We start from the raw sequence: 10,314 nt of genomic DNA on the forward strand, positions 1-10,314 counted from the left end.
GCTTAGAGTAGGGAGGGTTTTTTTGATAGGATGCCCTTAACAAACTGCTTTGTTTACAAAGGAGGGGCTAAGGTCAGTGAAATTAGTACTTTATAATGGCAAAATATAAGAAAATATGGATTTTTTTCATCAATAGGAAGAATGTAATTTACTGAATTTATGTTAAGCAAATGTGTTTTTAGGTGTATTCTGATCCTTTACGAACTCTACTGCTTCATTATACATTTTTCACATGATAAGTGTTTCCTGCAACTTGCTTTCGAGTTTAAAATCCCAAATGGTTGCCCTTTTTATTGGCCACCACTGGGATCATACCTCGTGTGTTTTGTTACAATGTAGAAAGTAGAAATAAAATATGTAAAATATGTTTCCAGAAATACTCACTCACCCGGAGTGAATCAGCAATTCTTTTCTACATCCTTTTACACCTATTGTATGTCAAAAACATATGTAGTAATATCATCAGAATTTTAAATAGCACATTTCATTCCTAAATGTACAGGCAGGGCAGGAACTAGGGGTAGGCAGAAGAGCCTACGGTGGGGGTTGCCAGCTTGGGAAAGTAAAATTAATGAAAAAAGTGACATTATTAAAGTGCATAGTGTAAATAAGAAATCCAGTGAAAAAGTGAGAGATAAATAGTTCAAAATAACTATATTACATATTACAGGTATGGGACCTGTTATGCAGGATGCTTGGATCTTTCCATAATTTGGATCTTCATACCTTAAGTCTACTAAAAAATAATTTAAACATCATTGAAACCCAATAGAATTGTTTTGCCTCCAACATCAAGTACAAGGTACTGTTTTATTATTACATAGAAACCGGAAATACTTTTTAAAAATTAGAGTTATATTCTTATAGTGGAGTCTATGGGAGATGGCCTTCCTGGATAATGGGTTTCAAGATAACAGATCCCATACATGTTTACTGTTTTACAGTATAATTACTAAGACATCCCACAATGATTATAATCCCTTACCTAATACCTTGAGCCAGTAGTCTTTTTCACTAAAAACTGCAAAAGCCCTGGGTATTTTCTTAAGAGCAACAAGTGATCTTCTTCCGCTTCTTCTCTTTAATCCCACTCGGGTGTGCATTTACAGTTGTGTGAAAAGTCAAAATTAGAAGCAAAAAAATTGGCTTATATATGTGCTAGGGGTTTATTTGGAAGGGTTAAACTTGATGGACAATTAATTATTTAACTATGAACTATAAGTTATTATTACCTTCAAATTTCCTGAAGATAGAATGGCCTTTTCCGCTTCATATCTTCCTGTTGGTCTAATAACACTACTCTTTAACAATTCATCAATATGCATAGTATATAAACATTGAAGGCACAATAAAATGGAGTTTATATTATAGAAGGTTGTCTTATTTATACATTAAATAATTTATTTTTAAGCCAGGGCTGTTCTTTTTGGGTACCAGCTAAAAGCAGCCTTAAATAAAACAGTGGTACTTGCAATTCATAGGAATCATATAATAGCTGAACATGTTTGATCGGACATGCCTGAAATAGTCTATACAGAGCAATATGTACTGCAATATATACTGAAGCACTATTATTAAGGTTATAAACACAAAGCACATGTAGCAGCGCTTTTCTGTTTACTATTTCTTCCAGGAGTGTTAAAATGAGGTTACATTGTAAGGATCACAAGGGAATGCTGACATATCACATCTTGGACTCCAATCATGTTCCTAAACCTTTGTAAGGTGCCATCAGCTACTAACTACTGTAGTCACATGGGATTAAAAAATTGTATTCAAGGGCTCTGTAGCATCTGTATGACCTTCCATGATGTAGGAAGATTCTTCCACCACTACCTTTGAGAGCTTCCCCTCATCAAAGTGATTCTTACCATAATCTTTCATTTTTATTTTATTTTACCCCCATGTCTCTATGGCAGGTAACAAACAGGTGTATATAGGATCAATGTTAGAAAAAACTGTAACCTGCTTATTGCTTATCTTTTATAGATAGCACAAATGAATTGTGCATGATGTCATTTTGGAGCAATTTTTTTCTGTTAAGGAATGGAAATCTGTCATTACATTTAATAATAAAGTATGAGAGCAGTGCATTATGGGCAAGCACTGGCTACAAAGTAATTTTGGTTACTGCTATTGCTGGTCAGTAGCACTCTAATTACATTTAAACCTTTAAGTTTTTGATATTGTCACCAAATATCTAAGTACAGGTATGGAATTCCTTATCCGGAAACCCATTATCCAGAAAGTTCCAAATTACAGAAAGTCCATCTCCCATAGACTCCATTATAAGCAAATAATTCTAATTTTTAAAAATGATTTCCTTTATCTCTGTTATAATACCTTGTACTTGATCCCAACTAAGATATAATTAATCCTTATTGGAGACAAAACAATCCTATTGGGTTTATTCAATATTACATACATTTAAAATCTAATACAGTCATTCTCAGGAAAAATGTTCTTGTGATTGCATAATGAAAATCCAAGGGTTGCTGGGGCAGTGACAGCAGAGGGCTCCTAAATCAGTATAAATTCATAAATATAGTATATAGTATAGCCATATTGTCAAATTAGAATTTTTGAGTTTTTCAAATTTGTAAATTAGCAGTAATTCAATATGTTAGTTTATTAGATTTAGATAAACAAACTCCCTAGTGTTGGGGGTCATACCTCTGATCTACATATCCCTTAACCTAGCTGGAGTTGTGGTCAGTTAAAACTGAAAATGCTCTTTCCAACCCTGACAATGACCATCAACCAACTTTGCATTAAGGCAAATCTTGTAGAGTCATTAAAACTACAACTGAGACACTAAATACATTGCAGCAGCTGTAATTTTGTTAAATGATTAGACAATTTAACAAGTTAACAATTTATTTGCAATAATAAAATATTCGTACAACTTTATGTAATAAAGCATAGACACAGATCTCCCATCTAACAGTACAGGTTGGCTCTGCTATCGCATGGAGAGATTATGGTCAAGTAAAGCAAGATAATGATCAGAAAGTTAAATAGGCATAATAGGATAGCAAACAAGAGGTAACAAAGCAAAAGTGACACGGTACATTGTTGTGTAAATAGCAGATATTCCCCTCATCTTCTTCTTTAGATGCCTTGCTCTTCTTCTTTGTCTTATTTATTTTTGTTCCCTACAATAAATAGGTATACAAATAAAAGAAAAATATCATAGAACATTCATAGCAAAATTTTACAGTACAGGTATTATCTTTTTGACTATATTTCTTTTAAAGGGGAAGTTCATCATGCATATAGTTTAGAATCTTGCAGATCAAAGAAAACTGAGCAACACTGGTCAGGGACCTAAAATACCCAGAGTCATACTTATGTGTAAATTATATTTAAATGTGTTAATCCAAACTGGTATATTTCTAAAGTGGATAAAGAATGTGCCAAGGGCTATGGAAATAAGAGACCAGGTTAGGTTTTAGGGTTAGTAAGCTGGCTCATCACTTAGGGTTGGCTTTACAGAACAATTTTTTTTATTTTATTCGGTTTTATAGACCATGGTGAGGATGCCCTCACTCCCGTTTCTGTAAGTAAAGCAGTCTCTGTAGTTTATACAGTACTGTGCATTATAATATTTGCTTCACAACTGAGAGGCAGTAATTTGTTGCCTTGCCATAAGTTTACATTTGATATTTTGATACAAGTCAATCACTTAATGATGGATACCAATGGCTGGTTGTTTATGAGCAGCTTTAATCAGTTATACCTACAAAAAGATAGTGTACTGTTGTTATTCTGTAGTGTTGTTATTCTGTTGTAAATTTAGCTGGTGTTGTGTTCTTGTTAACACCTGCCACTCACTTCTGTCCTAGAGCGCATTGGCTTTCACCAGCATTGGCATCCAGGGGAAAATTAAATGAAAACATAACTGGATGACACATCTAGGCACACACATAGCATGTGCAGCAGCCATGGTAATTCTTACTAAATAATTGGTGGACCACTACAGTTTTCCACTGGATCTCATCAGTGGATACAAATTTTAACAGCACACCAGATTTTACAACCTATTTAGGAATTTTTAGGTTTCTAATTAAAAACTCACAGTGTTTTTCAGTCACCTGACAGGTACTCTGTGCGGTAAGTTGTAACCTTCATTTTACCCACAACATAGCATTTTTCCTCCAGAATAAAAGCATAAATAGACATTCGCGCTAACCTACATACACATCAACTAGTGGGTTGTGCGCAAGTTGTGGAATATGGATTTTGTGTTTGATTGGCATCACTTCTGGAACATGACGTTAATAATAGCATTAGTGATTGATCTACTTTGTGCAAATTAGTTATGGACATTGGCGCAACACACCACAGGAATCTTGGAATATCAGGCTGATGGTGATTCCAGGGTTCTATTGCGTTAATGCACACAAGTTCCAATGTGACAGAGCACTGCCTCACAAAAAAGTAGTAGGTATGTGCATGGTGTTGCCTTTATTTTATTTTTCTGAAGAAATTTCATGATGGTTTCTATGTTCTATTTTCTCTTTTTCTATCTTCATCTGACCAACAAGAGGTACAAGATTTTAGGGCATATGTTATCTGTTTTTGAGATTTGCACTTGTCTGATGTATGACAAGTTTACTTATCTATTTTATAGATAATACTCTACCTTTCTGATATTTTCTTATTGATAATCCTTTGTACCCATGGTTGAGAGGGATCCACACACACACTTATCCCTGTTGTAAGAGTGATTCTAAAGATAAAGGACAAAATGGTCAGTCCAATAACATAACCACCATTAACCTGCAATAAGCTCATTGTGTGAATATAAGGAAACACCAAGAAGCAGAAATGTGTGGAATTGCCACAGTTGCCATTAATAATATATGCATACTGTACATTAATTGGATCTTGCTAGTATAGCACTATTGCTAATTTAATGCCTGCACTTAGATTCCCTACACAGTGGGACTCCATGGGTTAATGGCCCCTTAAGCAAGCCCTCTCACACCCCCTGCACTTTACTTTTTTGTGTCAGAGCAAGTCAAGGGGGGCACAACACTACTGCAGAGAGTGCAAAGACCACCCCTACGTTCAGCTGGTGCGCCCTTATAATATACAGTGAACGATACGAGTGCAATAAAACAATAAGTAATATACATTTGCCATCAGTGCTTGTTATACAAACAGTAACTATTTATCAAACAACTAGAAGAAAAGACCTAATATCAGTACTGAATAATAGCAGTAAATTTTGCATGCAGTACATGCAGAATTTCATATTGTGCCCTTCACAACGCAATATCCCTCCTGGGTATTCTCAGTTAGGGTATACATCTATTATCCTTACTGATTACTGGCAGTTAGGTTCCCTCAACATTTTCACTGTCCTTTTTAATTAGCATGCATTGTTAAAGTGCAGTACTTACATAACCTCTACATTTTCACAGTCATAATTAATAACCTCCTGTTGACGATATCGAGGATGGATGAATTGGCGGATAGTGTTCAGACACTTACAGTTTAACAGCCCTGTTCCTGACAGTGTCATGCCTAGAACAAAAGAAACATTTTATATGAAAAATCAATGAACCATGAGGTTCTACATTTGTAAAATATATAGTACATACATCTTCAGATACAGATTTAAAAATTAGTAAAAATACTTGAATACCAGTTATAATATTATGTTAGCCTGTCCCCTGCAACAACCGAGTACTGCAGAGCTGACCTGAATGTTGAAAAAATCAATCCAACCTACACGCATTATTTTGAATGATTATATAATATAAAGATTACAATAACACATAACCTACCTTGAGTAAGAGTGGAATAAAGCAGGCACAAAGCAAGACAAGTAACAATGATTTTAGCACTCATTTTAAAATTTTAAAAATCTTTCTTCAGCAAATGTTCTGCACAGATCTACCCTCAGTGCTTTGCCGTCCTGCTGCAGCAAGTTCAAATGTTCACAAAAAAGGAACGTATTTATAGGTTTATACAAGTCTGCTTATTCTGTTTTAACATTCCTTGGAAATTAAGTAACAGCTTCTTGCGCAATGAATCTTGCAACATTCTCAGTTTGCTTGGTCAGAGAAATCATATTTTACACATACTTTTATATTATTTTGGGATCAGCCATCCTCATAACAGTTCACTTGCTTGCATGTACCCCAGGCTGGTGCGTTTTTTTGCTAACAGGAGCTCCAGCCCAGGTTATCAGATAGGTGAGTACAATCACTGGGGGTGCCTAAGGTTTCAACCTTTCCTTCTCCTATCATTTTTAACAGTGAAGTAAGTAGCGCAGTAGGGCAAGAATGGTGGTGACTGGCTAGTCGGCCCTTATGTAGCCGGGCGGTGGGCCCATGAGTCGGGTACCCAGTGGATCTGTGTACCCCAGTGACTCTGTATATTACTAGTTATAGCATGAACATATGTAGGAATCTTTCCAATAGCAGTTAGCATTTAATAATTCACTATGGTACCATTTTCACTAGCAGTAGTAAGTTCAACTATCACAGAGAGTTGCAGCCATCAGCAACATCCCCACAGCAGAACTTTCCAAAGCACTTTTTTCTTACCATTGGTCTTAAGGCATTTACTTTGAAAGCACAATTTTTCAAGTTTTAATCAGTCTACTACCATTAATACAAAAATCTGAAACAAAGCCAGACTCCAGGCAAGAAACTACATTATGTGGGTCACTAGTTTACATATTGAAGTATTGATTTAACATGGGATTTAGTCTAAAATGTTGAGACATACTGTATATTTAAATTTGTATCGTGCTAGATGTATAACTAAGAAAAGTAATTTCAAAAAGTACATGTACAGGATCAGAGAACTCTTTCCCCTGTTTCTCTGTCTGTGACATCAGTGCACTGTTGGGAGAAGGTGTGCCTTCTCAGAACTGAGTTTAACCAAAGAAAATTGATGATATTTGCAGTGAGTTAAAGGACAAGGAAAGGTTAAAATAAATTAAAAGTAAGTCTAAAGGCATTCTTTTTAAGTACTTACTGCATATCTAAATTCCCAGATCCCTGCTTGCTTCTCTGAGATATGGTGCTGGCAGCCTATAGCAGTGTGAAGACTACAGTGACATCACTGAAATCTCTCCCCTTCCTGTAGACTTCAGTAGCAATGCACATGTGTGTAACTTGATCCTGTCTCCTGTTCTGAGCTACACATGCCCACCAGCCAATCAGAAGTGGATCTGCCGGGGGCGGGGGGGAAATGAAACACATGTGCAGTATGAAGCAAGGAGGGAAAGGAAGAGAGAATACTTTTTTAAAGATGGCTGCCTGTTCAAGAAAACAAAAAGAAAATGTGAAGTAAGTATGACTGAGTAAATATTTGATTAGGTGAGCCAAAATTGGGGCGTTTTTACTAAACAATAGGAGGACTATTGGGTAGTATGCTTTTTAAATTCTGACTTGCATTCTCCTTTAAGTAGGTGCCACTGTAGTTTGTAGCACTTTTCTGCCAAAGTCTGCTGGTGCCGAGTTGAACACATCGAGTTTGTAAAAATTTGTAAATGTGTGCGGTGAAGACCAGGTGGCTGCTTGGCAGATAGTCTCTAGAGATGCCTCATGGTAAAGTGCCCAGGAAGTACTAACTTTCCTGGTTGTGTGTGCCCTTACCGGCATGGGAGTGGGTTTACCTGCTTGGTTGTAGGCCTCTGATATGAGTAGTACTAACCATCTGGCTATTGAACGTTTAGTGGCTGGAAACCCGGCTCTTGGTCCTCCAAAGAGAAGGAATAGAGAGTCTGACTGTCTTATCCTTTGAGTCCTATGGATATAGGCCTTGAGGGCTCTAACCAGGTCCAGTGTGCTTGCGGTTGTATCCACCTTGCCTTAGCGTCTACTTTGCGGACTGGGATTACTATTTCCTGGTTTAGATGGAAGGTAGATGCCATCTTGGGAACAAAGGATGGGCTGGTACAGAGGACTGCCTTATCCTGGTGGAACCTTAGCCATGGGAATTTTCTGGAGAGCGCTGCAAGTTCTGATACGCGACTAGCAGATGCTATTGCCATCAAAAACATTCGGGTCCGTGGACAGGGTTGGACTGGGGGGTGAAGGGCCCACCGGGACTCCTGTCCAAGGGGCCCTGCAGGTGCCCCCAGCCAGACGAGTCCCCTAACCCCCCGCAGGGGCCCCCCAACCCCCCTCACAGGGGCCCCCGGGGGGTTAGGGGACGCGTCTGGCTGGGGGCACCTGCAGGGCCCCTGGGACAGGAGTCCTGGTGGGCCCTTCACCCACCAGTCCAACCCCCCCAGGGGGAGCGCTGCAAGTGTCGGGTCTGGGCCGCCGGGGCCCACCGGGATTTTTCCCGGTGTCCCAGCGGCCCAGTCCGACCCTGTCCCTGGATTCCAAAGGTTCGAATGGCTTGTGTTGTAAATAGGTTAGGATAAGATTTAGGTCCCAGGATAGAGTAGAATTCTTTATTGGAGGTTTGATACGTTGAAGGGCTTGGAAAAAGAGTCTAACTTCTGGCATAATTGCCCACTGTTTGTGAAAGAGGGCTGCTAGGGCCGAGGTTTGGACTTGGCGAGTGTGGGGAGAGGTGCAGCTTTTCCAGCTGAGGTTTTTGGAGGTACACCATGAGATTAATACTCGCCACACTCTGTAATAGGCCCTTGTTGTGGAAGGTCGCCTGGCTGCAAAAAGTGTTTTAATTACTGACGGATGGAATCCCTTTTGCTTCCAAATGTCGGTTTCAAAAGAAATGCCGTCAAATGCAGACTGTGGATGTCTGGGAACCATGCTGGACCTTGTGTAAGTAGGTCTGGTGACAGCGGTAGTGGGAGCTGATCCACTGACATTGTCATTATATCTGCAAACCAGGTGCGATTCGGCCACCTTGGAGATACCAGTATTGTGAGGATCCCTTCCTGATGGATTTTGTTGAGGAGTCTCTGGATCATCGGTATTGGTGGGAATGCGTAGGCCATTGGAAAGGACCAGGGAGTAGCCAAGGCATCGACAGCTTCTGCCCTTGGGTCCCTGATCCTGGAGAAGAATTGTGGTAGTTGTGCATTCAGTCTGGAAGCCATGACATCCACTGATGGGGTGCCCCACTTGTCTGTCAGCCTGTGGAAGACAGATCTTTTGAGTTGCCACTCCCCTGGGTCTAGTGTATTCCGACTCAGGTAATCCGCCTGCCAGTTCAGGAGGCCTGGAATGTATATGGCTGATATGGTGGTCGCTCTGGCTTCTGCCCATTGGATGATGTGGGAAATCTCTGCGATGGCTGCTGCGCTTCGTGTACTGCCCTGTCTGTTGAGGTAAGTGACTGAATCTTTGATGGATTTGTTGAGGGGATGTAAGTTGAGGACTGGGCAATATCCGCCATCTTTTTTTGTTACCGAATATAGATTTGAATAAAATCCTTGGAATTGCTCGTTGGTGGGGACTGGAATGATGACCTTCCTGTGAAGGAGGTCCTGGAGTATGAGTAGTGTTGCTGACGCTTTTGCGGTGTCTGTAGGTAATTTGGAAGGTACCACTCTTTTGACTGGTGGATATTTTCAGCCTTCTGAAATGTTTCTGAGAATCCAAGGATCTTTCATGGACTGCCAAGCTTTGGCGAACTGTTTGAGCCTGCCCCCTACCGTTGGATTGTTTTGTTAAATTGTTAGTCAAGAATCCTGAGTTTTAGGTGGTCTGCCTTTCCTAGTGGCTTTGGAGTGAGGCTGCCACGTCTTGTTTCTTCTGGTGTTGAACTGGCTAGAGTTCTGTCTACCTCGATTGGATGGCCTACTGTAGGAGTTCCAGTAGCGGTGGTGATCATTTCACGTATGGGTGTCTCTCTTATTCTTTTTGGCCTGAGGAAGAAAAGAGCCTTTTCCTCCTGTCACGTCTTCAAACTTAAGAGAAACAAATCTGTTCTTTGAGGCGGTGTCTCCTGACCACTGACGGAGCCACAAGGCTCTTCTAGCCGTGATTGCCACCGCCTAAACTTTGGTCGCCAGTTTAGCCATTTCCAGGGATGCTTCGCTAAGGAATAAGAAGGCCAGGCTTAACTTTTAATTCTGAGGAATCCTGCGATTTTTTTAGTTCCTGGCACCAAAACCTGGCCGTACGGCAACACTGAGAACTGCCGAGGCTGGGCGCAATATAGCTGTAGAGTGCAGGACTCTATCTTCCTATCCATAGGGTCTTTAAAGGAAACTGCATCCTCTGAAGAAAGTGTGGTGTTCCTGGAGAGGCGGACGTTAGCTGAGTTTACCTTAGGTGACTTGTCCCAGACTTGTGTGAGTTCCTCTGCTTACTGGGTATTTGCAATATATTTTTTAGATATGGAGTTGCGCTTATCTGGTTCTGACCACTC

The 10,314-nt window shown here is 39.8% G+C and overlaps 1 protein-coding gene across 1 annotated transcript; it reads right to left on the reverse strand.

The window, feature by feature from the left end:
- Nucleotides 1-2,859: 2,859 nt before the first annotated feature.
- On the reverse strand, nt 2,860-5,964 carry LOC101730379 (interleukin-8). The gene is made up of 4 exons (XM_004911120.3): nt 5,796-5,964; nt 5,409-5,532; nt 4,646-4,732; nt 2,860-3,155 (listed from the first exon to the last, which is right to left on the reverse strand). The coding sequence occupies exons 1-4, from the start codon at nt 5,857-5,859 to the stop codon at nt 3,143-3,145; spliced, it is 288 nt and encodes a 95-aa protein (XP_004911177.1). The 5' UTR covers nt 5,860-5,964; the 3' UTR covers nt 2,860-3,142.
- Between the last annotated feature and the right edge of the window lie 4,350 nt (nt 5,965-10,314).

This window comes from Xenopus tropicalis, chromosome 1 (assembly GCF_000004195.4).
Source record: "Xenopus tropicalis strain Nigerian chromosome 1, UCB_Xtro_10.0, whole genome shotgun sequence".
NCBI lineage: Eukaryota > Metazoa > Chordata > Amphibia > Anura > Pipidae > Xenopus > Xenopus tropicalis.

Bases quoted from the DNA above. Each gene is read 5' to 3' on its own strand.
- LOC101730379 (XM_004911120.3), bottom strand. From the start codon at position 5,859: ATGAGTGCTAAAATCATTGTTACTTGTCTTGCTTTGTGCCTGCTTTAT. The intron at 5,533-5,795 runs GTAGGTTATGTG...CTTTTGTTCTAG, and splicing joins TTATTCCACTCTTACTCAAG to GCATGACACTGTCAGGAACA. The intron at 4,733-5,408 runs GTAAGTACTGCA...CTTTATCTTTAG, and splicing joins TGTGAAAATGTAGAGGTTAT to AATCACTCTTACAACAGGGA.